General features: G+C 45.7%; 12 protein-coding genes across 12 annotated transcripts; 4 read left to right on the top strand and 8 right to left on the bottom strand.

Moving 5' to 3' along the window:
- Positions 1-2,230: 2,230 nt before the first annotated feature.
- L199_007336 (uncharacterized protein) lies at positions 2,231-4,841 on the bottom strand (the record flags this gene model as incomplete). Its single annotated transcript, XM_064893027.1, has 3 exons — positions 2,231-4,117; positions 4,207-4,459; positions 4,552-4,841. The coding sequence occupies 3 exons, from the start codon at positions 4,839-4,841 to the stop codon at positions 2,231-2,233; spliced, it is 2,430 nt and encodes an 809-aa protein (XP_064749099.1).
- Positions 4,842-5,462: 621 nt separating this feature from the next.
- On the top strand, positions 5,463-6,389 carry L199_007337 (uncharacterized protein; the record flags this gene model as incomplete). Its single annotated transcript, XM_064893028.1, has 4 exons — positions 5,463-5,572; positions 5,642-5,967; positions 6,035-6,173; positions 6,242-6,389. The coding sequence occupies 4 exons, from the start codon at positions 5,463-5,465 to the stop codon at positions 6,387-6,389; spliced, it is 723 nt and encodes a 240-aa protein (XP_064749100.1).
- A 130-nt stretch (positions 6,390-6,519) lies between these two features.
- Positions 6,520-7,270, bottom strand: L199_007338 (uncharacterized protein; the record flags this gene model as incomplete). The annotated part of the gene is made up of 4 exons (XM_064893029.1): positions 6,520-6,626; positions 6,707-6,781; positions 6,948-7,121; positions 7,204-7,270. The coding sequence occupies 4 exons, from the start codon at positions 7,268-7,270 to the stop codon at positions 6,520-6,522; spliced, it is 423 nt and encodes a 140-aa protein (XP_064749101.1).
- A 455-nt stretch (positions 7,271-7,725) lies between these two features.
- On the top strand, positions 7,726-9,922 carry L199_007339 (uncharacterized protein; the record flags this gene model as incomplete). The annotated part of the gene is made up of 7 exons (XM_064893030.1): positions 7,726-8,133; positions 8,284-8,383; positions 8,446-8,773; positions 8,836-9,222; positions 9,268-9,590; positions 9,676-9,707; positions 9,779-9,922. The coding sequence occupies 7 exons, from the start codon at positions 7,726-7,728 to the stop codon at positions 9,920-9,922; spliced, it is 1,722 nt and encodes a 573-aa protein (XP_064749102.1).
- A 154-nt stretch (positions 9,923-10,076) lies between these two features.
- Positions 10,077-10,720, bottom strand: L199_007340 (uncharacterized protein; the record flags this gene model as incomplete). Its single annotated transcript, XM_064893031.1, has 5 exons — positions 10,077-10,129; positions 10,207-10,281; positions 10,377-10,416; positions 10,504-10,546; positions 10,611-10,720. 5 exons carry the CDS (start codon positions 10,718-10,720, stop codon positions 10,077-10,079), a joined length of 321 nt encoding a protein of 106 aa, XP_064749103.1.
- Positions 10,721-11,293: 573 nt separating this feature from the next.
- L199_007341 (uncharacterized protein) lies at positions 11,294-12,784 on the bottom strand (the record flags this gene model as incomplete). Its single annotated transcript, XM_064893032.1, has 4 exons — positions 11,294-11,701; positions 11,788-11,895; positions 12,014-12,142; positions 12,362-12,784. The coding sequence occupies 4 exons, from the start codon at positions 12,782-12,784 to the stop codon at positions 11,294-11,296; spliced, it is 1,068 nt and encodes a 355-aa protein (XP_064749104.1).
- A 531-nt stretch (positions 12,785-13,315) lies between these two features.
- On the bottom strand, positions 13,316-15,757 carry L199_007342 (uncharacterized protein; the record flags this gene model as incomplete). The annotated part of the gene is made up of 3 exons (XM_064893033.1): positions 13,316-13,374; positions 13,455-14,953; positions 15,003-15,757. The coding sequence occupies 3 exons, from the start codon at positions 15,755-15,757 to the stop codon at positions 13,316-13,318; spliced, it is 2,313 nt and encodes a 770-aa protein (XP_064749105.1).
- Positions 15,758-15,863: 106 nt separating this feature from the next.
- L199_007343 (uncharacterized protein) lies at positions 15,864-16,373 on the bottom strand (the record flags this gene model as incomplete). The annotated part of the gene is made up of 2 exons (XM_064893034.1): positions 15,864-15,899; positions 16,140-16,373. 2 exons carry the CDS (start codon positions 16,371-16,373, stop codon positions 15,864-15,866), a joined length of 270 nt encoding a protein of 89 aa, XP_064749106.1.
- A 2,061-nt stretch (positions 16,374-18,434) lies between these two features.
- On the top strand, positions 18,435-19,256 carry L199_007344 (uncharacterized protein; the record flags this gene model as incomplete). The annotated part of the gene is made up of 2 exons (XM_064893035.1): positions 18,435-18,785; positions 18,879-19,256. 2 exons carry the CDS (start codon positions 18,435-18,437, stop codon positions 19,254-19,256), a joined length of 729 nt encoding a protein of 242 aa, XP_064749107.1.
- Positions 19,257-19,681: 425 nt separating this feature from the next.
- Positions 19,682-22,031, bottom strand: L199_007345 (uncharacterized protein; the record flags this gene model as incomplete). The annotated part of the gene is made up of 9 exons (XM_064893036.1): positions 19,682-19,815; positions 19,883-20,028; positions 20,095-20,436; positions 20,502-20,585; positions 20,657-20,721; positions 20,798-21,139; positions 21,214-21,302; positions 21,382-21,673; positions 21,798-22,031. 9 exons carry the CDS (start codon positions 22,029-22,031, stop codon positions 19,682-19,684), a joined length of 1,728 nt encoding a protein of 575 aa, XP_064749108.1.
- Positions 22,032-23,162: 1,131 nt separating this feature from the next.
- Positions 23,163-26,157, bottom strand: L199_007346 (uncharacterized protein; the record flags this gene model as incomplete). Its single annotated transcript, XM_064893037.1, has 10 exons — positions 23,163-23,831; positions 23,918-24,153; positions 24,225-24,520; positions 24,591-24,674; positions 24,735-24,835; positions 24,895-24,982; positions 25,036-25,165; positions 25,249-25,546; positions 25,612-25,800; positions 25,873-26,157. The coding sequence occupies 10 exons, from the start codon at positions 26,155-26,157 to the stop codon at positions 23,163-23,165; spliced, it is 2,376 nt and encodes a 791-aa protein (XP_064749109.1).
- A 713-nt stretch (positions 26,158-26,870) lies between these two features.
- On the top strand, positions 26,871-27,851 carry L199_007347 (uncharacterized protein; the record flags this gene model as incomplete). Its single annotated transcript, XM_064893038.1, has 1 exon — positions 26,871-27,851. One exon carries the CDS (start codon positions 26,871-26,873, stop codon positions 27,849-27,851), a length of 981 nt encoding a protein of 326 aa, XP_064749110.1.
- Positions 27,852-27,900: the final 49 nt, after the last annotated feature.

Consider the following 27,900-nt stretch of genomic DNA (forward strand, 5'->3'; position numbering starts at 1 on the left):
CTTCGAGACTCAAATTGCCACGATCACCTGCAGCGAAGGTCACTCTCAGCTTGCTGTGGGTCGGTTTGAGGCCACCAATCCATCACAGGCAGTATCATTTGAAAGGACAATTGCAAGTAAGGAATGGCCTTGCGTGACCTGTGGTACCAACAGAAGCATGACCGTCGATTCCGGTCCTGAGGATACCAAGGCTTGCTATGACTTGGCGATAGAACGTCGGTTGCTTTTGAGTGACGTTACTCGGTCCTGAGCCTGAATTACAACGGAGTGTGATCTTAAAGCTTGTTCGAGGCCTGTAGCGAATGTCCGTTATGCTATATTGCAGTGCTCAGAAATCCGTGAGCTTCGGAGAATCGGTACAGTACTTTCTATGACACTCACGTCCTTCCATTAAGCTATCTACGGACACCATTTCTATATAATAGCAAAGTATCATCGTTATCTTGTAAGCCCCATACAGAACAAACTAAGGGAGTGATTGGCATGGAGGATGAGTGGAAAATGAGACAGTGCTGAAGCTATGGGAAACTGCTTTTATCGAGCAAAATTGGCTGTGCTTCCGAAGAATAAAGGATGCGCCACCATCGAAAAGACGATCGCCGAGAGAGTCTGAAAGCTTGTGCGAGGCCGGATCCAAGCTATCCTGCAGGAGGCATTCTACACAACGCATTTGATTTGCCACCAGCGGATAATCATCCATTAACATTCGACCACTACATATACCAATCGAGAATTTAAGCAATTCAAGTAATTTCACACAGCCTCTCAACGAAATGGCAGAGGAAAGCTCGACTGGAGAAGCAGAAGGATCGTCTCGACATCTGTCGGAACATCACTGTGTACATGGTGCCGTAAGTGCTGAGGTGAGGCACTCTCATCTGGGAACTTTCACCTATGAACAAGAGCGTCGAGATTGGCGCAGGTTGCTGGGTAGCACCACGCAAGGTCTGCGTAACACTGAGTTCATCTTGCCGATGCCGATGCGCGCCGTTTTCGTGGACAGTACAAGGGACCAAAAGATCAGCTTCAGCGATGAGGATTTCTGTGAGCTAGGTAAGGCATTGCGTGTGAGTCTTCATTGTAAAGTCTCGGCTAGGCGTAATTCACTGTTCCTTGAAAATCGCTGATACTGTAGCTTTTTCTCTGAGATATACAGCTTAGATGCCAGGCAGACGTCCCGAGTGTTGATGGTTCGTGGTACGTCCGAGATCGTAGATTGTATTTCGAGGCCCCAACCGCCACCATAACATGTAGTCAAGGTCACAACCAAGCCGCCACAGGTCCATTCAGGGCTGACGATCCATGCACGCCAACTTCTTTCACTGAAACTATAGCAAGTAAGGAATGGCCCTGTGTGACTTGCGGGGTTAACAGGAGTATTACGGTCGATCCTGGTCCCGAGGACACTAAGTCTTGCGGTGGTTCTTGTGGGAACGTAGGTATTCAAGGTATCAGGCAAAGAACACTTGGTCCTACCAGGATCGACTAGCTGTTCTCTGAATGAGAGGACGAGAGATCCTGACATTCATCAAGCTTTCTGTTGCGTCAGATGAAATATCTTGTATATCGCCTGAGGAACATATTCAAGTTCCTATGCATTGTCCTGCTCTTAATGACCAAGGCAGGAATTATACTCAAGAGGTACATTAAAGCTAAAGCATCGTTCATATCAGTTGTAGCGAGATCTGAGACGTAAATTACAGTACACATGGAGAACTCAGACATCTCATGAAAGCCAAAACGGTGGCGTCAGGATAGTTTACATTGGAAAACCCATCGGAATGCATTGCGGATCTTGTTCCGATTCGATGTGTTCCCATCAAGGCTTCTTGCAATCGAACCCAGGAAGCAGCCTTTACTTTCTTGGCTTCTCCATCTAAGAACGATAGTCAATCGATGGATTTTAAGTACTGTACAAGCACAGGAAACTTTCCTCGTCTGCTGTTCTGCTAGATCAGTTGGATCATGTTAGGGTTTGTGGGTAGGTCAGAAGTACAGTACAGTACATACATATCATACTAATCTATTTTATACTATCTCAATCGTACTTTTTACTGATCCTATTTTGTGTTACTTTGATATGATTTCCACTTTATATGACTTTTGATGCGTGAACATTGAGATGATGTGTTGTTCATGATTTTGTGATGACGGATGATTGTTGATGTCTTGAGAAGTTTTCGTATGCCCTCCCAAAGCAGCCGAATCGACCATTCTGCACCGGAAAGGATCAAGCTCTTCTTGCACCTCCACCACCAAGAACCAATTTCTGACCTTTTCCTTTCTTTCCTTTCTTTCCACCAGTCCCACCACCCTTCTCGGATTCCCTTACTGTCGAAGTCGGACTTGTCCCTGCAGTCGAAGCTATCGTGGGATCTGCATCCTGATCTTCAGGCTGGTTTCTGCTTCCCCTACTCATCGACATATTCTCGAACGCCTCCCAGGCAGCTTCCACCTCCCAATCTATCTCCTGTCTTCTCTGTACAGGTATCGAAGAGGTCGTATGATTATGCAAGGCATGCGCGAATGTCGCTCTCGATTGACTATCTCCTCCGTTGGTATTCCATATCCCACTACCGTTCGAGGGACTGGTTCCAGGTATAGGATAATGGAGTGGATTCGATGTAGAGGAAGATGCAGAGGAAGGTTGAAATCCAATATTCTGGGTAGGATCAAATTCCACAGCAGATCTAGCAAGAGCCAAGGCGAAATCCCTGTCTTGTCCCGAACCGCCCGTCCTAAAGGCACTAGGTGTTGAACGTAAATCTATAGGTAATTTCTCTCTTTCTGATTTTTCCCATTTCAACTTGGCTTTATCCTCTCTTTTCAGTTTATCTTTCCTTTTCATCCTCCTGGCTTTCAAAGGCTGTTCAAATTGATCAAGCACTTCTTTAGTCACTATAGGTTCAAGATCCGCTTCGACAAAGATAACTTCCGTCCCTATCGGTAGATGTCCCAGGTATTTACACCGTTTGCGCAACTCGTCGTTGATCGTACCGGGATCATAACCCGTAGTAGTGAACGATATGGTAGGTGGAAAGAGGGAATACGATTTGAAGTGAGCCAATAGTATCCGTATGTCCAAGGGATGTAGGAAGACATTGGCCCCTAGAGATGACTGGTAGAAATAGTATGAGGGTGAAGGTGGTATAGCAGGTGGGGGATTGGGTCCATGTCCACCTCCACCTCTTCGACGTGATTTCTTTGGTGTCGGTGTAGGCATGGGATTGAGTTCCACTTCGATGTTCGGAGGTATATTGATGTTAGCTGAGTTATCGAACGAAGGTATGGGTGTTGCAGGTATAGAATTTGCTAAGAACTCGTGAGGGATGTCCATTGCCTCCTGTTCCGATTTCTGTCTCTCCTCTCTTTCTTTCGCTATCCTATCTCTTTCCCTTTTCCTTTCCTTCTCTCGTCGAGATCCACCCACAGCTTCTCCCCAAGCTTCCCTGGCCACCCTTTCTGACCTCTTCACTAGTTCAGTTACGAGCTCAGCCCTGACTTTCTGCATCTGTCTTTCGACTTTCTCTTTGGCAGCTTTGACGAACTCCCTACCTAATTCATCTCCTTTCAACATATCCCATTCTCCCTTGAGCTCGGTCAATTCCCTCTGAAGTTCAGATAACATGTATTCCGGCGTGGAAAGCATGAAACGTGAATAAGTGAGGATATCGGGTAAGAAATGCCATGGTGCTGTGTGAGGTGGAATTGCATCTGATGGCCAAGTAGAAGAGGAAGGTAAAGCTAGAGTGGTCATTTGAGGTCGTTGTACGAGACGCATGTGTATTTGATGACCTTTATCTTCTGATATCTGATGCGAATCGACCGCCTTTGCTTCTTCCAATGTCTCTTCAAACCCGTCCATAACCCCTATGATCCCATGACCGTGACTGTCGTTTGTTGCGTTTTCAGCATTGGGCGAGCAAGAGGATTGACCGTTATCTTGATCATCGTCGTCATCTTCCCCCCTCGACGCTTTGAGCATAGCAGCGGCGTCGAGGTATTTGACGCTCTTTAGGTAACTTGAATGAATCGTATCTCCGCAGATTGGACATCTAGCTGATTTGGGTATATCGGACAGTTGGATATAATGGAGGATGCAGGGGAAACAGAATATCTATTGGAATAGTTAGGATGTCAGTATACACGTTTACCCATTCTGTCTGCGGATGTACAGATAATTATGTATATTTAAGATTGACGTACATGACCGCATTTCGTCATTCTCCCAGCCACAGGTTTACCCAAACAGATAGGACACATCCTACCCCTTCTTTCCTCTTCCATCCTCCGTCTTCTCTCAGCAGCTTCTTCACCCATACCTTCCAGATCATGGGATTCGTAGGATGAACCGAGATCGTGCGAATCATGTTTCTCAGTTGACACGTATCCTTGGGCGACCGAGAATGCACTGAAGGTAGGCACGAGGACCTGTAAGATATGTGGCCAGTGGAGCGAGCTATACATGTTACAATTTATACATCAGCTACGATCCGCCGGCCGACGTTGCAGGATGAGGGAGGGGTGTGTCAGGAAGGGGATATAGCTTACATATCAGGATCAGCGAAATGAGCACCATAACTTATCGTCTCGGTAGGTTTCAGTACGAATTTGAATGAGGCATTCAAGAATTTCTCTCTGCTCATTGGACCTCCCCTCCATCCTTCTCCTCGTCGACTCCGTCTCGGTATACCCGGTATGCCCGAGCCAGGTACTCCAGCACGAGATCGAGGTGGTAAAGAGAAATTGAGCCATGTTGAAGGGTCGTCGGATGACATATTCAGATCCGGTTTGGGCGTACTGCGTGTGTTGGAGCGTGTAGGGGTAGGTAAAGCTGGCATGACTAGGGTCGTTGATGTAGATGTGCAGGAGATTGCTGGTTATACAAGGGTAGCAAGAGGATGATGACGATTGAGTCGATACTCCAAGTGGAGGCGAGGAGTGGCAAGATACAGACTATCTGACCGGTGGAAAGGATAGATTTCTTGATGACAGTACGATTGGTAGACCTGGCTGGAGAGGTTATGACTGATTGAGCGTTCCTCTCGCTAGGAGAGGAGCGATATGACTGAAGAAAGAGAGGAAAGAGATGGGCAAATAGGCAGATACGCGATGTTTGATAGCTCAGACTGGCTCGATGAGCGGCAGACCCAGAGTGACAGAAGGATCCCGATCAAAGCCACGGGTACGAGCACGTTCGTAATCAATTAATCACGATTTGTAATGGGGAGCTGATCCCGCTAATCATCCCTCCCACCACAATTTTGTAATGACCTCCACTCTGGTGATTCATCCATGATCCCATCATTTCATCGATGACGTTAGCAGAATATCATCTGGGAAACAGTCAAAACACAACGTATATAAGGAGAGGCCAGGTAGTCAGTGTTTGCCCACGGATAACATCGACTCTTCTTTCTAGATAGCAGAAACAGTACCATTCTCAGATATCGCGTATCAACATGGTCAAATTCATCGTCATCGGAGGTGGTGGCAAAGTAGCTCAATATTTTACCGAGCATGCTGTCAAGGAGGGCCATGAAATCCATTCGGTGATAAGGAATGACGGGCAGTGAGCTATCTTCGTCCTTCTCTTCTTATTTGAAGCGAACCTCTTGGTTTGACCATTCTGGATATATAGCTCAGACGAATTGAAGAAGCTCGGAGCACAGATCCATATACTCTCACTGGAAGATGCATCCGTCCCAGACCTGACCTCATTATTCACCAAAGTCAACCCGGACGCAGTCATCTTCGCAGCTGGAGCAGGCGGTAAACCCCCTGGACCTGAGGTGATAGATTACCAGGGTGCTGTGAAAGTGTACGATGCGATGGAATCGTCCAATCGTAAGAGATTGATCTTGATTGGTGCGGTCGATGTGAGAACGAGAGATAAAGGTTGGCCTGAATGGTATGATGAAGAAGATAAGAAGACAAGTGAAAGAGTATGGAAGGCTATTCCAACTTGTGAGCTATAAAAACCACTTTGACAGACCAGGTATCGTGTTGATGCTGATGTCGAGTTAAAATACAGATCTCGATGCCAAGCTCAAAGCAGAGATCGAATTACATAAAAGAAAACAAATTCAATTCACCGTTGTTCGTCCAGGTGGATTAACCATCGAGCCTGCAGGTGGTGTTCAGTTGGGCAAGACTCATCTGAAGCAGACCAGGTAAGTGGAAATCTGTTGGCATGATAGGAGTGAGATCCATAGCTGATCGGCATCTGGGACGACTACAGTCGAGAGCTAGTCGCCAAGGTGATCCTAGCGATAGCGACCAGCAAGGGGACAGAGGGTCTGACAATTGACGTGATGGATGGTGAAGGGTCAATCAAAGATGAGTTGGACAAGGTGGTAGAGGATGGAACGGATGCCTGGACAGGTTGATTTGTTAATCTGAAAGAATCGCCTGATCCTGGATGAGATGAAAGGATATGGAAAAGAAGAATTACTGTACATGTAAAATACAAATGATCGCGCATGAAGCGGATATATATGATCTATGACCAACCTCAACCTAAGCATTCACACCTGACATGAGAGTCTGTAATTTCGTTTCAAACAAAGATGAATTTATGGGCATTTCGGGCGTATGGAATGGGTTTTTCATCACTGCGTCGGAGTCTTAACGAGAGTAAATCCAAAGTGTCAGCATGAAGAGAATCTGTAACAACACCGAGGTAAGAAGTCAGAGACAAACGTACATATCTCGTATATCCTCTTCATCAAATCATCCAATTCTGTTTGCGGTATCGAATGCAGAAGGACAAATTTTGTGCCTGGCAAGTCAAAAACAAAGGGTCAGACGATCAACTGAAGTCATTATGTGGTATAGAGAATAAACAGAAATAATGTCATCTCGATTCATCGTCAAGAGCGATGGGTGATTATCCTTTCTAGAATAGTGTGGGTAGACTCATTTCCAAGAAATACACAAGCACTCACCTGTCGGCGTCAGGAATACCTTCCCACCCCATCCCTCAGCTTCGAAGCTCTCCAATCCACCGACCGGTACGCCAGGTATAGGTGTAGGTGTCAACTTGGCCGTGATGGCGTGGATACCGTGTAATATACCTGCTAACGTCAAAATGGTATTGACAGGCTGAGGTGGAAGGACATCTATTCAGATCTCTATGATCAGCCGCTGTTCCGACATCTCAATAACAATATAAGCAGGTTATGATATTCAAGGTAGACTGACCACTGTATGATCTCGAGAACACCAAACCGCCAGCTTTGGATATTACCCATAGTCCGTGTATCGTCATTGCAAGCTGTCTTAGGATCTCCCTTCACTTTGTTGCTCTACGAAGTCGGGACGCGATGACCGATTCTACTGGGAAAGTCCGTATATGAATATCCCCGTATGGATATGAGGCGTCTTGAACGCTATTCTTGTTCGTTATGGATGGCTGTGTGTCGTTATGGGTTCAACATCGAATGACATTCATCATCAAGTCATTGATCTGCTCAACTGGAACAACATTGCGAACTCAACGCAGACGCGAGAGTGTCACTCGATATCGGCGACCACCGCTTCCTCAGCAACACACCCGGCTATTGAGCATTTATTTATTCGTCAGATGTAGACGTCACCAAAGTACTCTCTCAGCATTTATACATCTATACCCAATCACTGTGGGTAGTACTGACAGGACTGGCTAGGATCGAAATCCAACTCAAGAGCAAGTGAGGACTTTATAGGTAGGAAGGGCCGTGCAATATGTCAGATTCGACTCGAGGTCAATCTATTATCCCACCCCATCTCCTCTCTTCAATACCTACATCAGCTATCCCCATCCCTCCTCCCGACCCCATCTCATTGAAGCCACCTCAGAATGCAATCAAGTCCAATATACCTACGTTTCCGCCTACTTCAGCTAGTGGGCCAAGTACGAACCCACCCAAGAAATCCGGTACAATTTCAATGTCGTCTTTACCCACCAACGTATCTGATTTACTCTTATCCAGCCTCCTACCTCCAAACTTACCCAAATTACCTCCTTCTACTTCTGCAGGAGGATCTACCAAAAAGGTTATAGGATCAGGAGTCCCGAGGGAACTATCGACTCAGAGGGAAAGTCTGAGTTTGCCGTTGGTTAGTAATAATTTTAGGAGGTTCATGACTAGGGTGAGTGAATGCAATCCCTTTTTAACGTAAATAGCAACATCAATATACCAGATACCAAATTGATCCTTTCGTCGAGTCTTGACTTGTATTCACCTTCGTTCTCGCATGGCCCACCAAATACTAACAGCTTCATTGTCACGTCTTATTCAGGTCGGCCCGATATTCTGGTTACAAGATCGAATAGAAGAGGTCTTATTTTGGAGAAAACCGATATGGACTTGGGCATGGATGATGACTTGGTCTTTCGTCTGTGAGTGGATATCTGTCCAGCCGAAAGAGCCGACTGCTTATGTTTGTCTTGTGCCGAAACAGGCTTTAAACCTCGTGTTCTACTGTTACTTCCATCTCTCATCCTGATTTTGATCCTCTTACATACCCACGAAAAGACCTCTCCTCTTCCCTCATTATTAGGCATATCAATACCTCCATCCAATCTGACAGATCGTAAAACTGTACCCGGCTCACCCGATCTATCAAAGGCGAATAGCGGTAATCCCACTTCTGGAGGGTACAGTACGACCACAACTAAGGATTCTGAAGGTGAGACCGTCGAGAAGCCCACTGTGGCTCCGAAAGAATCTGAAAGTGGGGTGGATATCTATATGAACTTGCAGGCTATCCAGAATCTGATGGGTTTAGTGTGAGTGGAATGTCAGGTCTGAAGCCAGGAATTTAAAGCTGATATATGGGATTGATATATAGTTCAGACGGATATGATTATCTCGCTCCTCGACTCACATCATTCTTCGCACCCGGATCGAACCAATCGACAATCAATTCATCATCCAATTTACCAATAACATTCACACATATGATACTCATTTGCCTTCCTGCAAGTTTCCTTCTCCCACTTACACCCTCTTTCCTCATCCCTTATCTACTCTTACCGATCGGTCTCCTCCCTCCCTTAATCTTCCATCCGAACCTGACGTCCTACCTACTCGCTCTACCTTCTCACCCGATAGTGAAGAGGGTGAGATCCTACGTCGAGGTGATTCTGTTAGATGATAAGCTCTCGGATGAAATTGGTAATAATAAGAAGATAGATAAAGTTGAAGTATGGGAGAATCAAAGATTAGATCCTAAATTGTCTAATCTCACTTTAACCACCACCACCACCTCTACCACCTCAAGTTCGAGTTCGGGATCATCGACAACGGTCGCTGGGTCAGGAAAGACTGTTGATATATCTTCTGGAAGTTGGGGTGGGAAATTCCTCAGAGCGAGTGATAGATCACCGTGGGTCAAGGTTGATACACCGACTACCAAATGGAATTCTACAACAGGGGAACAATCCACTTTACCCTCTGGTTCTGGTTCTGGTGAATTCACTGATAAAGAGAAGGAGAAAGAGGCAAAGATGATTTTGGCTTTGAAAGATGGATGGGATTGGATACCTAACGAAGATTGGAGAGTGGACGTATGTGGATTATGGAGTGAGAATGGTGTTGATGAAGGTGAGTTGTTGATACACCTACGTTTTTTTGCGGTTCATCACAGGATATAAGGACTGATTGTCATGGTGTGATGGGATATGAATAGAAGGATGGTTATATACAGATGATTCATGGCAGGTAAGTTTCTTCATCTAGCTGGAACTGGTCAAATTGACTAATATCGAATGACGATTTGACTTGATCTCCAGAACCCCGCACCTACACCTTACACAGAAGCTGAGATCCCCATAAATGACAAGAACATCCCCGGAGGACAGGTACAGATGCCCGGATTAGCATTGAGAAGGACGACCAGGAGGAGGAAATGGTGGAGAAGGGTTTATGAGGTTTGATGGGATAGTTGTATACTATGTTACATGCATCATGAAACAATTTGAGTAATTTGAATATATCTTCGTTCCTTCCTGACCTCTCGGTTTGTAGTGAGGATCTCATAGTTTTACATTTGGTTTCTCACAATGGTTGATCTTGGCTAAGGTGCGATGATCAAAGTTTGAGATTGTAATATCTAATCACCATTAAAAGCGATAACGTAGCGACTGTCGTACATCAAATGATAGTGATCAGTCGGCTTTCGATGTCAAGACTTGAGTACCACTACTACAGCACCACTCACCTAATCCAGCAGGCATGAACTTCCTACCTTGATAGAACCTATATCCCATAAGTAATAGCAAAGCGGACGAGGTGACTATTTCGTTGATACACGATATATGTTATACTGACATGAGCATTTGCCCAAGGTGAAGCAAGGAAGAGAAGGACAAGGAGGGATGAAGGATTTACCTAAAGATGGGACAACATCGGCTGGGTTTTCTGATACTCGCTATACACAATGATCAGTCATTCCATTTCGTTAACCACTCGAGGTGATCCGTTCGACTCGACTGAATTGGGAAGACAGAAGACTTACATTAGCTCCATATCCAGCTGCGATGGCAGATCCTACACCAGCACTAAATGATTCTATTAGTATGGGATGAAGAGTGGTCGTATCTTCCAGACCGAGTCCACACTCACACCAAAGAGATCTTCGACCCCCTCTTCACTCCTCCCATTATTCCTCCCAAAGCTAGGAGCGCGGCGTATCCATATCCTATGTAATCTGGTGTAGTACCAACAGGAGCCATGTTGTATGATGAGTAATGCCTGAGATAGATGCTATAAGATTACTGAAGAGCTTGTTTGGGATATGTCATTATTGCTGTCGTTGTCAACACTTGTTGATGTGTCGACAACCGCACAGACGATTCACTGATCGAGCATTCCGGTAAAATCCGAGATGATGGCCCGGCGGTCATACAGGTGATGAACATCATCGTTGTCTCCAAATATGATTACTATCAGCTTTAACGGACATCACCGCAAGACACTACTATCTATGTGGTTCATGGTAGACAGCTAGGAGAAATGCCTCAATCGCACAACACTCAGACTGTCAAGCAAGTGAAGGACTGAGGAGAAAGTGATCGGGTGTTAAAAGGGAGAGAGAGAGAGAACCTCGCCTGGGTCTGTGGGCTGAGGATATAGGGTGATTCGTACACGATCATTATGATGTCCAAGATCAGATAGATCATCATTTTCACTTTCATACACTGTAAATACAATATTGATATTGGATTGAATGGGTTTGGTCCTATACAATGGGCCCTTCAACATCATTATACACACAGGCTCATTCTTATGACGGATACAAGTTACTCTTATCCACCCAATCTACGTCCAGGACCACCCCATCCTCTACTCTCTCTATCTTCCGCATAACTCGGCAATTCCCCATCCCCTTCATCCCCTTCATCTTCGTCTTCGTCTTCCTCATTCTCATCTCGATCTGATGATGGTCGGACAACAGCATCTGTCATCTCTCTTCTTTCCTCATCATCTCTATCGACCATCATCTCAGCTTCGCTCTGAGCCTGCCTTTCCCTCTCTTCCCTCTCTCTGGCTTCACGCGCTTCTCTCACGATCCTCTCCCTTGCCGCTCTGGCACGCACGGCCTCTCGATCAGCTTCGATATCCGCTAGAGCAGCTTTCTTACGAGCCGCTTCTACCGAGGCACCGTATACCTTCGATTGACGGGATAACTCGACTCGCTCTTGGAGTGCTTTGAGCTTCGTATGGTCAAAAGGGAGAAAAGAAACGTCAGCGAGAAATATACAGTTGATATAATCTGATGTGATCTGCTTTTTTAACTCACATGATCACTCAGTACTTCGGCGCCAATCTTCAATTCATGCATCTTCTTGATCGTAGCTGAGAAGACATAGTTCAATGTGAATTGTACCGTTTGTGTACGGAATCCCAACTGGATACGAAAGATTTTTTGACAACCATTCAGTCTGTATCCCATCGTAGATGAAGTTTGAGGTGAAAGCTTTCGGTGTTCGACAGAACGGTTGTTCATAGATGGACAGATCACTCACAGCAATCAAATAATCATGACCCCCTTTTACGTCTAAGACTTTGTTCTTGATCGTGGAATTGCTAGCTTTGATCGTACGGTATTTCGGATCGTTAGAATTGATAATGTTTGTCGCTACCTTGAGTAGAGTCTGGAATTGAAAAATAGAATGAGAAGATCACGAAGAGTAACAAGGTCAGTTATCGTTCACGCAGGTCTGGATTCAAGTGCTTGAAGGATCAACTGAGTGCATCAAGGATATGAAGATTAAGTTTGTGGAAATCGGAATCGATGGTAACGTTTCAGCGATCCTCTTTCCCCCCTCCTAATTACATCAAAAAACAATATCGACAGGAACCACTCAGCTCACCTCTACAGCATCCGCACTATCTTTATAGTTATTATCCCTAACTATACCTCTATCAAGCAGTCTCGAGAACTTGATCCTCGTATCCCTATCTTCCTTTTCGGTGGGTACCCAATGCGTTTCGGTATTCTGGCATGAAGCTGACTCTGCTGCTGCTGCTGCTGCTGCTCTAGCTTGGGCAGCTTGAGCGGCTGGGTTCTGGCGAAGTGGTGGAGATATTGGTGGAGCATCATGAATAGTAGTTGATGCAGGTGGTGGTGGTGGAGGTGGTGGAGGTACTGCTGAAGGAGCAATAGGTGAGGAGGACGATGTTGATGATTCAGGTCGAATCTCCTCATATGATGGAGGTGGTCGGAGTCTCGCTTCGATGGCTGCTAATGCTGCCGCTCTCCTGTCTGCTGGGTTGCTGGATGGTGTCGATGCCATCGTATACTTCCGATGTAGGGTGTACTATAGCAGTATACGAGAAAGAGAGTAGAAACAATGGTTGATGTCAAGTCAAATCGAGTTGAGTGCGAGTTGTACCAGCAAAGTGGAGGTCTGACGTATGTATAGACATGGAGTACAAGTACGGTGGCAAAAATTCCATTCAATGGTATCCAATACAGTACGAACGGCAACATGTTATTCATAAAGCAATCTTGTTTTCGTACTTGTTCTCTTCCATCATGTAGCAGGTATGATATGGATATACACAGATACAAAGTAATTTTAGGTCGATAGGATCGCGTATATACAAAGTAAAAGGGGGAGTAATCAATTTTCAACAAGTTCATTTTTCGATCTGTCGTGAGGAAGGCATGGTGGGGTAGGACGATTATCTGGTTGAATGGATACAAAGAGAGTATTTGAAGTATATATGTGAACGTTCTGGTTTGTTTTCGAACTACGATACAATGATGGGGAAGAAAAGACATGAAGACAAGCCAAATTCGGCATACACATCGATGGGTCTGGTTAATGACCATCCCCATGAGAGTGGGCATAATCACTTTCACTTGCGAACGTGATAGCACCTACAAGACCAATTGATCCACATCGCATCAGCGCCTCTTCTCAACAGGGAACGTCATAAGGAAGAACACCCTTCACTCACTCTCACTCAATCCCGCTCCACTCTGTTTCCTCATCAATCCCCTCGGTCCGAATCCCGATGTATTCGCATTGGAATGACTGAACCCTCTCAGATCATCTTGCAGTGGTCTACCAGCCCCGTGAATGGCAACACTAGCACTCCGTCCCAGATTCGGTTCCGCGCTGAGACTACTGAAACTGGATGGGAAAAGGGGTGATCCAGGTCCTCTCTCGTATATCGGTAATGTTGCTGAACCACCCAAGACAGGAGTCTGGAGTTGTGAGGAAGGTGATCTAGGGACATATTGGTCCTTCGCCGCTGTAGGTGAGGTACATATTTGTAGACCAACAAATGATTTCGATCGACCATCCTTCTTTGACTGTCTAGGAGGGGTTGTCGGTAGACGTCTCATGTGGGCGGTAGAGGCGATAGGAGAAGTAGCCAAGATGGGATCGAATTTGTCTTTATTCCCAGCCTTTTGGGCAGTCGTAAATTGACTTTGAATGGGTGTTGCTCCTTCTTCACTTTCGGTTTCACCTATAATTCCCATAGCGTTTCCAGGATGTAACAACGCGTGCATACCCGCCGCAGCTTGTTCATCTTCATCTTCTACTATTTCTCCAAAGGCAGCCGCAAGAGCCTTCTCAGCTTTTGATGGACTATTCGGGTCGACCGCTTCTAATCCTTCTATCCAAACTTGATTCATTGTCGGATCATATTCACCTTCATCACCCAGTCCTAATCCACCCCATGATAAGGGTATATCGTCTTCACTTCCAGCATTCATCAAGTCTCCATCACATCCTAGACATACACCCAATTTCTCCCATAGGGCGACTGATCTCGCTCGGACAGATTGTCGAGCACGGAATATCCAATCGTAGTCTGGTGATTCGGATCTATCGATCTTAGTGAGGTGTTTGAGGAATTCTTCCCAGTTCCATAATTCAGGTTCGATCTCTCTCCAATTGGGTCTAGCTGGATCTTTGGGGAAAGCAGCTTTGAGCAATTTAAACAGCTGCTCGTTAGCTGGGTGAGAAATCAACTCGTTGACTTCTTTAGGTCGTTCGACAAATGGAAGTAAAACATCTTCGTCCATCTGGACGTATTCGACCGGTTCCAAGGCGACAGGTGGTTTTTCCAATTCTTTAGAACCGGGTCGAACAGAACTTCCTGCACTCTTTCGTCGTTTCAGCTCGGCACCTTTGAATCCACCTTCAGGTACCATTACAGGTGATGAGAGCTGACGAGCGATATCTACCACTTCGTCAGGAGAATAATGTTTGCTTTGTATACCCTTGTTGTCCGCATCACTAAGTCCATGCAGAGAGCCGACTCGATGCAGCGAAGTGTTGATTTCTTGCATGGGAGATCGAGCGAGGGGAAGTGGAGACATGCCTCCGAAGGAGGAAGCGGCAAATGATCTTCTAGGTCCACGGTTGGAAGTCGCTGGAGAATCACTGGCAACAGAGAAAGAGGTGAATGGTGCGAGTGCAGATGAAGATTTAGATCGATTATGACTAAGGCAGATAATTAGCTCTGATTCAGACGGTATCGTGTATCACTCACCGTCTAATGTTAGTATCAGCTGCAGGCGCTTTCACCAATGTCAATCTAGAGAACAAGTTCGCTGCATCTGGGTGTTCTGGTTCATTATGACCACCTGCACCCCAGTTTGCTGCATGAGCGATCAAGCTTTGACGTCTGCTGAGTGATCTCGTCACTGAGCTTGCTCGACTTCTACCGCTGATACTCGCCGCATCTGATGATGCCGATGTTGAGGGTAATGCGCTTTTCACCGGTTGGAGAGGTGAGAATGTCTTCAAAGGAGATAGAGCAGATAGTTTTGGCGGACGTGAAGGTGATGCTGAGCCTTTGGCATGTCGGCTAGAGGAGTATGGTGATGAAGGCAAAGAATGTTGTTCTTCCGAAGGAAACATGTTCTCTTTATTATCCAATCTTCCACTCAAACTCGGAGAGAGATGGCTTGGATCGCCCGTTTGCTGGTGCAGGTCTGCTCGGAGGTTGCTTGGATGAGGGTGAGGTGTGGGAGCGTGAATGTCAGGTATGTTCAACTGTGGTTGGAGATCCCGAGGTAAGAACCGCGAGCCAGAGCGTCGAGTGGGTGTGGGCCAAGGTAATGTTGTTGCAGAAGCGGATGTGCGACGACGTCGGAGTTCAGGTGCAGTTCCAGTTTTGGAAGGAGAAGGCAGTGGATGAGGAAGAGGATTAGGGAGGGAGGATTGACCGGTCAGTGGATAGTAGTGTAATATCGCATCGAGCAGGGTAGGGAATGGCGTGGAAGAGGGAGATACAGTACACATATCAGCGTCAGGTATCTCGTCGCGAACATGACTGAAGTGAAAGAGAGGAGAGAGCGGGAAACAGAATGTGCGAGAGGAGAGAGAAGGTTGCAAACACATCACGGTCTCAATCGAGGTACGATAGGAAGAGGTGAGATTCTCCCTGAGGTAAGTCAGTCCGAATCTCTCTCTTTAACCGAGGTCTGTCTTCAATTTGAAGGGATTGCGATGAATGGGGTGTGACAGGAGGACAAAGGATGTAAAGATAGAGAGAAGGCATAAGTCCAGATGAACGTTTTGGCAGGGGGTATTGCTATGAGAGAGCAAGCTGAAGGTCCGACCGAGCAAGCCCAAACAGACATAAAGAGGGGAGAGGGCTTCAGATGACATCACTTGAACTCACGTTTTTCCTATTACCTTCTTCTTCCTCGTCGTCCTCAGCCAAAGCTGTCAGACTACTTCTACTTTGTCTGCCTGAGCCGAACCCGCTCGAAGAATGGTAAGAGTCAAATTCGTGATCTTGATCGAAAACGTCTTCTTCTTCAGAATATGGACCGGTTGGGTCGTCCTGATGTATGGTACGTGGTTTGGGTGACTCATCGAGCGATTTGAACGAGAAGGAAGAGAACATGGACATTTTGGGCTGGGTTGGGATTTTGGTCGCTGATCACCTGACAGATGATATGGATTACGACGAGAAGCCTTCTTCTTGAGATGTAGAGGAAGAGTGGGATTAAGGTGGAAGTTACGAGGTTATACGTTAACGTATGTAGTAGGAATCTGGTTTTTGGAAAAGAAGCTTCTTTGGGTGGACTAGATCTGTTGGGTGCGGATGACCCAGCCGGAGTCCCGTGGTGATACTGTTCTGTGTTTGGTATATTTACGTGTAGAGGACGACAAAGGCTGTTGTTGCCCTGCGTATGTGTGTGTGTATAAGGGAAGACAAAGGGGGCGTAGATGGCAATGTGTGCTGGATGGATGGATATGATTACCGGTTAACCCTATGACGATGGTGAACGTGATGCAGTGTGTAGTGCGTACTAGCAGTTCACCCCTCCTTTCTAACGTTGACACGGTTCCTCTTTACCCCTTACGATTCCTTGGAGCGGCAATAACAATCTTAATCTCGTCAAGTGATGTAGGAGTGAGAGGCAGAACGATCTTCAAGGGTGAATGTTGGGTGTGAGAAAGGCACACGTTCCTCTCTTGCTCTCTCGACGTGTACGTTGATATGACGAGGTTTTTAGGAATTGGCCGAGAATCCTTGGCCTCGAATTGCTTGACGTAATGTCTCCCGGCGCCGATCCACGAGGGTTTGAGTCTCACCAGCCACACATTGTGAATAACCTTTGGATTGTAGAAGCAAGCAACCCAATCACGATCAATCGCAAGATCCGAATGCATGCAACGGACCATGCATCCCTCACAGAGCTAACAGCCTATCTTTGCATGTGAATCAATCATCAGTGGCGCAGTATCAGCCAAAGGACCCATACGACGCGCGACAAACCTCAAAGCAAAATGAGTGTGGCGAATGTGGCACCTTCACCAATTCTATCCAAAATGCTCCAGATCCATCAAATTTCATCTCAAAACGACGTTACAGGTCTCAAAATGCAAAGAAGATAGATGGAAGACAAAAAGTTTCGTATTTTTGCAGCCAGTGAGGTTCGAACTCACGCGGTTTCCCAGTGGGTTTCAGTCAGATCGTTAACGATACACAACTTAAGTCCACCGCCTTAGACCACTCGGCCATAGCTGCTGTCGACGAAACGCCGGAATTGTCCTTGATTATGTTCAGCTAACTAGGTAAATTGGGCTTGAGATGATGGCCTCTTGCTGTATTGTCGCTGGTCATAACGCCATTCCGAAGCGTGTGTTGAGAGAAAGCTCTATGGTCCCCCTCCACTCATCTTTCATTGATGGTGACCTTGCTGTACAACGACTATTACTCCTTCTTCTCCTGTCGCGACGCACTGCACGCTAAATGCTGTAGTCCTACAATACAACTTTCATTCCGCATTCCATGAAACTTTGTCACTGTCTGTTATACAAGTATCAGAAGAGTACCAACCTTCTTACTACCTTTCATCATGTTGCTCCAAGTCGTTTTAGATCTCATGATGCCTTCGATTCTCTATCGTTCGGACTGTGGCGGTGCAAACTTCCTAAAGTCATGATGACATTATGCTGCTTCCCGTATAATACAGTGAATGGAGGAATTGAAACTGATGACTTTGTCAATCATGCCATGCGATCTCTTATCTGCGTTGGAACTGGAAGCTATTGCACTGACAACACAGTATCGCATTCAGGCCACAATCCGCTTTGTGATGTGATATCAGGATTCGGATGGGTGTGTGCAGTATGACACGACATTCCCTTTTACACCAGGCCTTTGAGAGCTTCGGTCGAGAAGATGTTTGGAATTATATACTGTAATTGACCCCACACGGTATGTTCTTGCAATGCAAGGAAAACGAAATGTGAAACTCCAAGTCACTTTTCCCATCAGTTTCATTTGCTCCAAGCTTCTCGCCTTCGTTCGTTGGGGAAGACACCTATCTGTATATATATATACATATACATATATGTATGTATGTATAGACGACGTAGCAATCTTTGAAAGAGTGATAGTCATAGGCACACAGACTGCGTCCCTTACACCCGATCGTACGGTCGTGCCACATCCAAGAGGATGTCTTCATCCAAAGTTGTCTCGATTCGCAATGGTAAACGTACACCCGAGATATCAGAGCTCAAGAGTTGTGGAACGCCCGCATCAAAGATTACAATTACAGTAGACTTATCGCACCTGCATGAAGATACCGCATACAAGTCAACAACACTTAAACGTTCTGAACGTACTCCCCAAAGAGACCCTTCTGATCTCTCGATACGAATTCTGCACACAGCTCGTAATCGCTTTTTCAGACGAGTTTACCAAGTTGATTATACTTCCACGATCTCTCAATCGCTCGTCATGGGTCAAAGTGTGAATATTTCTCGAAGTGTCGAGCAACTTTTCAGAACCAAGACGGATGGTTGTGTAGGTTTTCGTTTACTCTTCAATGGTTTAACCATTTTGACTGCATATGCGGTACAGCCGCTCCACTGATAACTTTTTAATGACGTATTGTAGAAACTTTGCAGCAGCTCCGCGAATGCTGATATCAACAAAGTCTACGAACTTTGGTGCAACAAAGTAACAGTAATCTACGAAAGTACGAATGGCCTGGTGAGCTGTGATGACGCCCTACACATTCAAGCTGCGCCGCCGTCCCTTATCATGGTGAAGTCAACTAATAACGAAGCCGATATCACATCTTTGAAGAGGTTTCCAGGGAAATATCGCGAGGCATTGGCTGAGATCCAGAACTCCGGAGCATGGAAATTGTATTGCGAGGGATGTGAAGCCGAAGGACATGCTATATTACACTCGGATGTGGTCATACCTCCATCCTTGGCTGATACTTTCAACAAGCTATCGCCTATCGTTTGGAGGCGGGATACTACTTAGCAGTACCTCCTGATTCTTATATAGGGTACAAAGAGGCACTTAGTTTGGAGTTCTACACTGATAACATGCGGGATGGATCTGCGCTGAGTTGTTGACAGGCTCTTTGGCTGATTCACAGTATGCTTACGAAGCTAGATCCAAAAATATGAACAAGCAGTTTGAGCTTGCTCGATGATCATAAAAGTAATACATTTCATTTCACCTTCCTCTCGCATTCAGCACATAGATAAAACTAGTATAAAACCATAAATAAGAAGGATAAACGAGAGCCTGAACCTCAGCCAGACCAAGCCAATGATATATCATGAATAAGATTCGATCAACAGGTATGTAACGATAAACCGCTCCTGAATACCATCATTCCTGCCAAATTACCAAGATGCCACCTGTAGTTGTATAATAGATCTTGATCAAGTCATCGCCCTTCAAGTTAAGGTATGAGTGGCGGTTCGTTGGTTGTTTCCAGCATGTTCGACATGAACATCTTCAACAGCTTCTTTCTCATCTTGAACAACATCGACAGCTTCTTTACCTTGTACACCATATTCGGCAGCTTCGTCTACAAACGTAACCAAAACCACAGGTTAGCTATTGTCGTCATTTTGTAGAATCAAATAAGGACTTACCTCTGACGACGGTATTCTTGAATTTTCTAGCTGGGACCTTGTTGGCAAATAAGATATCGAGTTCTGTGAATGATCTTCCACCAGTTTCGGGTAATCTGAAGAATGCCCAAAGGAGACAAAAGGCATTGCATCCTACCCAGAAAAGACTGTATATCGAACGACCATCAGACAATCAGCATGCTGTTCTACATCGGTGGTGGCTTGCGACATACCCGCTCTTAGCTTTAAGGTTCCATCCATCGGCAGCTACCATCCTAGTGTTGATTTGTTGGAAGATGATCGCACAAACGACGTAGATAAATCTACCCATGACTATGGCTCTGGACCTCAATCTTGATGGAGGCAATTCACCGACGATCGAATAACATACTGGACCAAGGGAGAAATGAAAGATCAAGTTTATCATGATCATCAAACCACCAGTCGCCTTGAGACTTGCATTACTCTTTTCGACAAATCCTAGGATACCGATGGGTAATAAACAGGCAGCTTCGGAAAGTAAACCGGATAAGTAGATTGGTCTTCGTCCAAAGTATCCCAGAAAGATCCAAGAGCTAGACAAGACAAGACATGCATGATCAGCAAGATACGGTATCGTTTATAGTCAAACTTGACTTACAGACCAACACCGACGATACCCATAGCATGGAGGATGAGATTCATGTTGAACGCTTCCTTGGTGCTCATACCTGCTTGTTTGAGGCTAAAAAAACAACACCTCAGTCAGCCATCATCACCATGATGGTTAACCTAGTAGATGGAGAAAGTACTCACAATTCAACAGTCAAACCAGTAATCATATTTCCATTCGCCACTTGCACAATCCAGGTACCAATCATCTAGCAAAATCAAATCATAATGTTAATCAGCTGGACATCTTTCCACTCATAATGTACGGGATACTGTTTGACTTACAATTTCAGTTCGTCTGAGAGTAGGACCTTTTTTGAAAAGTTCAATCCAGCTTCCATTCTTAGCTTCCAACTTTTCCATCGCATCGGTATGTCTCATATAAGCGATATAACCCTCAGCTTCATTCTCTGCGTAGAAACCTTGTCGAGCGGTTCTGACCAAGGTCGCTTTGGCATCTTCGAATCTTCCCTTTCGGACCAACCACCATGCACTTTCAGGAGCGAAGAAACATCCTAAAGCCAGTGGGACTGGCCAAATCCACTGAAGCGCGAAGGGGATCTTCCATGCTAAATTGCCATTGAGGTGAAGGGCTCCTTTGAGTACACCAGAGGCGAGGAAACCACCCTACACTCGATGAAAAAAAAAAACAGTATGTAATCAGAAACAGTACAGAAGACACAAAGTGAAGTGAAACTTACACCTCCCCATCCGACGGAGGCGAAGGCAGCCAAGTAACCTCTTAATTTGATAGGGCAGATCTCAGCAGCATAGGCTGTAGCAAGGGTTTCTAATCATGATCAAATATCTTATATCAGTCATCTACTTGTATGTTAGAGAGCAAGAGACACGAAGTAAGTATAACTCACGGAACATTCCCCAAGGGATACCCATAGCCAGCTCTGCACCGATCAACATATCGAGATTGATCGAGAAGACCGCTAAGAAGATCGATGCCGTCATAGCGACCATACCCCAGATATAGGTTTTCTTTGAACCGTATCGCTCTTGACATGTACCAGTGATGATCAGACCGATCAATTGACCGACTTTACCCAAATTCAAAAGAGCTCCTTGATACGAGGCCGGAATGACCAGCTTGCCATTATGGGGTTTACCGAATTTGGCTTGGAATTGAGGCATACCATAGAACGTGGAGATCTGTATAAAACAAAATTTTAAAAAAGGAAAAGACAATATATCAGTTATTGAACTATATTAAGATATACAGTATGCGGATATGAGGATAGTAAAGTGGGGAAGTGAGGTACGGTACAACACTCACCAATCCAGTATCATAACCTTCCATGAACAAAGCGCAACTCAAAAACAAACTCCACATTCCTGCACCCCAATGATTCCTCCAAGCTTGTGCGAACGTCTCTTGCTTCTGTCTTGAGACCACCTCATGTCCGATCCTGATCAATTCCGGATCGACATCTTCTGCGACTGCTCTCAGTTGAGCGTCAGTCAGACCAATAACGTTGTTCTCCTTCTTAGCAAAGTTGGCTCCTCCCATCGTGACTCTGTGTATTTTCGCTGTATCTGGGTGGGGTTGAGAGTTGAGAAGAGAATCTATGAAAAGTTTGGAGATCTCTTATACCCCTCTTCGTCCCCGTTCTCCCCCACATACCACCCCAATGGGCCCAGAGGTCCACCGGACTTCAATGCATTGAGTCGGTCCATACTCGTTCCGCAGTGCATCGATGTTGTCGAGCTTAGTCAAGCAAAAGATGAATCTTAAGATAGAGTATCCATCCGAATGCCAAGGGATCGATAGGGAAAGATAAAATCAAGTAAGTTGACCGAGGGGAGAAGCGCCGTAAAAAGTGGCGGCACATGATTGGAATGAGGAATGGAAGAAAAAGTCTTGGCAGGGTAATTAGACATCATAACCTTGAAAACCTAGAAACGATACTCTAAATGGGGTATCCACCTGATTATTCAGGTCTTTACTTCACCAATTACCAATTATTCGATAGGTATCACCAGGAGAGAACAATGAATTTGTGAGTTTCTTTGTGGTGCTGTGGATGGATTGGGTAAGATCAATTTACCGCAATTCGGATCTCGGACTATTGATGGGTTCTTCGTACTTCTTTAACATATCAATATTTTCGAATTCAACCTTTTTCAAGATGGATCAAGAGATCTATTGAGCTTGTGACCTTAAGCGGGCCGTTCACAACATGACTGAACATCTGACTTCGCCGACTTCCAAACCACTGGGAATATAGGTAAGATAGGATTGTAGAGCTTCCAAACTACTCACCTTCCTACCTCGCCGGGCCGTCCGAGTACAGTACACTCAGTGCCACTATGAATATCTTGTACCGCCTATATAACCATAAAATGGATCTTGCGGTGTAATATTAGTGCTGTATGTCAAGGTTGGCAGTCCCACGATTCTGGTCAAGCGTACAGTGTATATATACAATCCCGATATTGTCCATTATCGGTCAAACATCTCACCAATCTCCATTCAATCGACTCACGTCATTTAGCGATCCAAGATCAAATGATGATACATCGCTGTACATGAAATGTATGATCCGATCGTTCACTTGACGATTAGTCAAGCTATGTCAATACAGTACGGAATGGACAATACCACATATTTGGGTTTCCACTAAGTACTGCCTGTGCAGACTCATTCCACCTCTTCTTCCTCATCATCTCCATCCTCATCAAAATCATCACTCCCACTATCCAATTCCGGTATACCTTCTTCATCCTCATCCTCATCTTGGTTCAACATGACTATATCACCCAAGTCACTTTCCTTCTCTTCGCTCAGACTGCTGATTTTCGTAGTGGAAGAAGAAGGCTGTGAGATGAAATTGGATACCACGGTTGATGATTGCGATGTCGCGAATGCTTCAACCTGAGCGAGATGGGTCACAGGAGCTGTTGTCTGGTTTGTGACGACCAAAGGAGTAGTAGCAGGAACCAAGGTCGATTCCACCTCTACGTGCTTCTGTGTTGAAGGGCCAGTCTGCGCCTGCGTTATAGGAGTCGTAGTCGAGGAGGTGACTACTGAGCGCGAGATTGCAGTGGTCGGCTGAGCGGAACTACTATTGGTTTTTGTCGAAGTCTTCACCACCGACTGTTCAACAATCATCTCCTCCCCATCTTCTTGACCTCGTACATCTTCCACAACATCATCATCTGTTATCCCGAAACCCATGTCTATCCTTTCTTTCCTCTCCTCCTCTCCCACTTTTACAAAGAAATGCAATTGTGATAAAGGTGGCATAGGTCGCATGAGTGGTGGTAAAGAGGGATGTAGGATTGGAGCGAGGCTTTCAGAATGCTGGTCCTATAGACAAAAGAAATCCGCGTCATTTCGACATTCACATTCTATCGCACATATCGAGTTTTCATTAAACAGCAGGGTATACTTACGAGTACAGAGATGATCAGACTCTTCCATCCTCTTCCTGTACCTCCTTCTCCCTCAGTCATCAAGACTGCCTTTTCCAACACGTCATGCACACTCTCGCGCAATTGACTTTGAGCAGACGAAGAGGATAGTATACCTCCAAGGGAGGGTATCGATAGATGCAGCGAGAGGTGAAGGCGGATAGAGAATGTGAGCAGTGATGGTGAGAGTAGTGGAGTAGGGTGTAAGAGGGGAACCACTATGATTCGAATGAATTTGATTTATTAGCGAGTTGAAGGGGCAGGAGGACGTATAAAGCGAACAACTCACATTGTAAAGCACAAACGATAACTTTCACTTCATCAACTCCAACGGTCCTGCCCTCTCTCCCTTCTAACCCACCTACCAACCCATCTTCGGCGTTTCTAGCTCTTTTCTTACCTCTCTTACCACCCCCACCTACATTTCCAGAAGAGATATCCGATTTCGTTCGATTCTCCAGTAGCGGCTGGACCCTTGTCAAGCATAGTCTGAGAAGTCGGGTAGGATACTCGAGGGATACGACCGCCGGAGGGAAAATGGTGAGGAGAAGGTGATGAAATTTGAGTAATTGTATTTGTGTATCACTGCAAATCATCATTACTTTCAGCACAAAGGACTCAGTTTTGGGTGAGTACAACGGAATATAGCACTCACGTCATACTTGCTGGAAGTCTCTCCGCCAGCCATACAGTATGATCCAGTATATTACCTAGGTGAGGGAAGAGGTGGTCTCCACATCTGCATTGTATCCTTGCAGTCAGTATTCAATATTCTTTCTGAGGTAGACTCCTAACTCACGCAATAGCTACACCTCCGATGAGCTGCATGCCTATCGTCCATATCCTGGGCGAGGAAGCCAGCAAAGCAGCATGATGTTGAGGTGAGATGTACGGTACAGTCTGCGTGTCATAATTCTCAGTTTACAATTAACGAAAGATAACGAGACGACTGAACTCACAGACGTGTCAAGAGTGATTGCGAGACATCTCAATCCCGCAGATACTATCTGAGCGATAGGGACAGGTACAGGTCGCGCAGTGGGGTATCTGCTATAAGATCAGCTTTGTACCCTGTGCCGATTGTGAGAGGGATAGCTGACCTCAGAAGAGCAAGGATGACTTCGGTGAAACCTTCTGCCCAATCCAAAGCTACAGGCAGTCTACCTAGAGGATCTATAGGCAATTCAGGTAATGCGGACGGCGGATTCGGAGGTTGGGCTTTGATAGGTTCTGCATCATAGTCAAAGAGCACGTATGAGCTTGTGTTTCCAATGACAGACAATGCGAGCTACTTGAGAAGGAGATTCACTGACCTTCTTCCCAACCATCAGTAGTCAGTCCACTCATAGCTCTTCCAAATCCTCCTAGAGCCTCCCGAATCTCCATGCCCCAGGATTGAGGCGAGTTGGCCTTACCGGCAGTCACATGTAAAGTGGCTACCAACTCGGAAGCGGATTTGCGGATCTCGTCGGGGATCGAGGGGTATGGATTGGTGGGAGTAGGTATCTGAAGTATCAGGTTGAACAAAGAGGGTTTGAGGGTCGGCAATAATGGTCTGAAAGGTGCTGGTGCGTGAATGATGAATTGTCGAACAATCGAAAGGAGATCGAGCTGTATGATAGTAAAGCCAATTTAGCTAGTGGTATGATAGAGTAGAGAGCTTCACGGGCACTGACAATGATATCCCACTCTGGTCGATTCTCTGATATACCCCTCTCGAATAATCTACCTAATGATACGGACAATTTACCCGTTATAGGGTGTATAACTTCCCTTTCGAACGATGGGTATTGCGAACTCGAGATGACCAATGTTCTCATCAATGTCAAGTAAGAAGGTATGTTAGAGATGGAGCTTGAAGGAGACTAGAAGTCGAATTACGAATACCAGTGAGTCCTAGCTAATTGTATGTATGAGGGTGTGTTCCGGTAACTTACAGATATAACACCAAGACAAGTCCCTACCCATCCTTTACCATAAGTCGTCATCACATATCCCTCTTCGTCCATACGTATTACCAGCTCAGCAATATCACATGCTGCTCTTCTATCTGAGCTGTCATCTCTTGAAAGTATTGTTGAGTTGAGCCGGTTTAGCAATTTGTTCAGCGATGACTGGGGGAGTTGAGAAGGATGAGAGAATGGTTTGTGGGATTGGAGGAGGGGTGAGAAAGAGGGATGAGTCAAGGGGAGAGAGGTGAGCAGGGGAATTAGGGATGTCATTCTGTTCACCTTTCCGCTAGACTGCGCTATGCTAAGAGAGTGGGAATGCCAAAAGTTATCGTGACTAGAGTAACAAGTACCACAACATGTCCTCTTGGTCTTGCAATCCAACTTTTTGCGATATCTAGGTCAAGTCACGTGATATGATGGTCTAGGTAAGTAAGACCGCCTGGGGCATCGTGGGAAAGCTGATTTGCTCGGTTATAATTCGAGTTGATCCCGGTTTAAGACCGTGCACGTAAATTACCGGTTGAGCAAGTAAACAAGAAGAAAACCATGCAACCTAAATGGTAAATCCCGAGTTCATCACCCGTCATCTCATACTTCATCACCATCACCATCACCATCACCATCACCGTTGTCACCTCCTTCATAGTCTCTCCCCAGCAGTGCGGCACATCACAAACTGCTGAGCGAGTTTTGGAAGTGTGGATCAAGGTGGAATCGAGGCAACCAAGCCTTTTCACCAAAAACCAACAGATCTTCAGGGTTACCATTCGACCCGCCGTTTCAGTTTCAAGTGAGTCAGTGTTGATTCAGATCCTCATCATACTCATTCGGGTACAAACAACATCAGTCGATTCCTTCTTCTCCCTTCACATCCTCGTCAACCTCCTCTCGTCATTGACTGACTGATTCATCTAGTACATCTGTCTAATCATATCGTCATCCTTCCTTCACCATCAAACACAGAGGCAAGACAACACATGATGATGCCCCATAGATCATCCTCCTCTACATCCACCTACTCTTCCACGCCAACGACAATGTCCGCAACTACTTACGATCCCACTCCACTCTCACCTTCTTCTCACCGACAACTACCCAAACTCCGCTTGATGCTCAGCACATCTACCACCTGGAAACCTACTAGAGGACATAAGAGACATAGGGATGATAGCATCCAGGTCGAGGGTGAAGATCAGCCAAGGGAGGAGAAGAGGCATACTATCAAACTGAAATTCAGGAATCCAACCCCTTCATCAAGTATCAAGAAAGAACCTATTCCTCAAACGACCTTGACCTCCACGCCTACCTATATCTCATCCTTTGGAGAATCATCTGGTTCATCAGCTCGGATGGATATTGATACTACCAGTAGGCCATCCACACCTACGCCCTCGCTCAATTACGATACTCAGAGTGGTCCAGTGACTAAACGACCAAGATCTTATTCGAACTCATCTTCGATCATTGGTTTACTCGTGGACGAAACCGATACAACACCCTCATCACCTATCGACGGGAACACTTCCACCAGTGCTACAATGATACCCAGTACACCTAACTTATCGTCATCGAATAAATCTCATTCACACATACACATACCTTCTCCACTGGCATCTACACCGATCTTAGGTGTCCCTCTCGAACCACCCTCTCTCAGTCGAGCTGTATCAGATCCTTCTCCTTCATCAAGCTTCTCGAGGGATATCGATATGAACCCCAGTCCCACTTTCACACCTGGACCTATCGATGGTAAACTAACGAAGACGCGACATAAGCTATTTATGGCTGAGGTAGAAGCTTTGGGAACGGAGATGAACAACGTTTTCAAGTTGGGTTATGGACGAGGAATGGGAAGAGCCCTGGGTGTGGGAGTAGGTGGAAGAGGGCCAAGTAGACTCAGAAGTGGATTGCAGACTCAGACTGGTGAGCATAAGGATTGGAAGAGCATGGAGGTGGACGAATAAATGGTATTGGTGAGTGTGGACCAGTCTGTCGTTGTACCGTTAACCAGAA

This window comes from Kwoniella botswanensis, chromosome 2 (assembly GCF_036426115.1).
Source record: "Kwoniella botswanensis chromosome 2, complete sequence".
NCBI classification, from domain to species: Eukaryota; Fungi; Basidiomycota; class Tremellomycetes; order Tremellales; family Cryptococcaceae; genus Kwoniella; species Kwoniella botswanensis.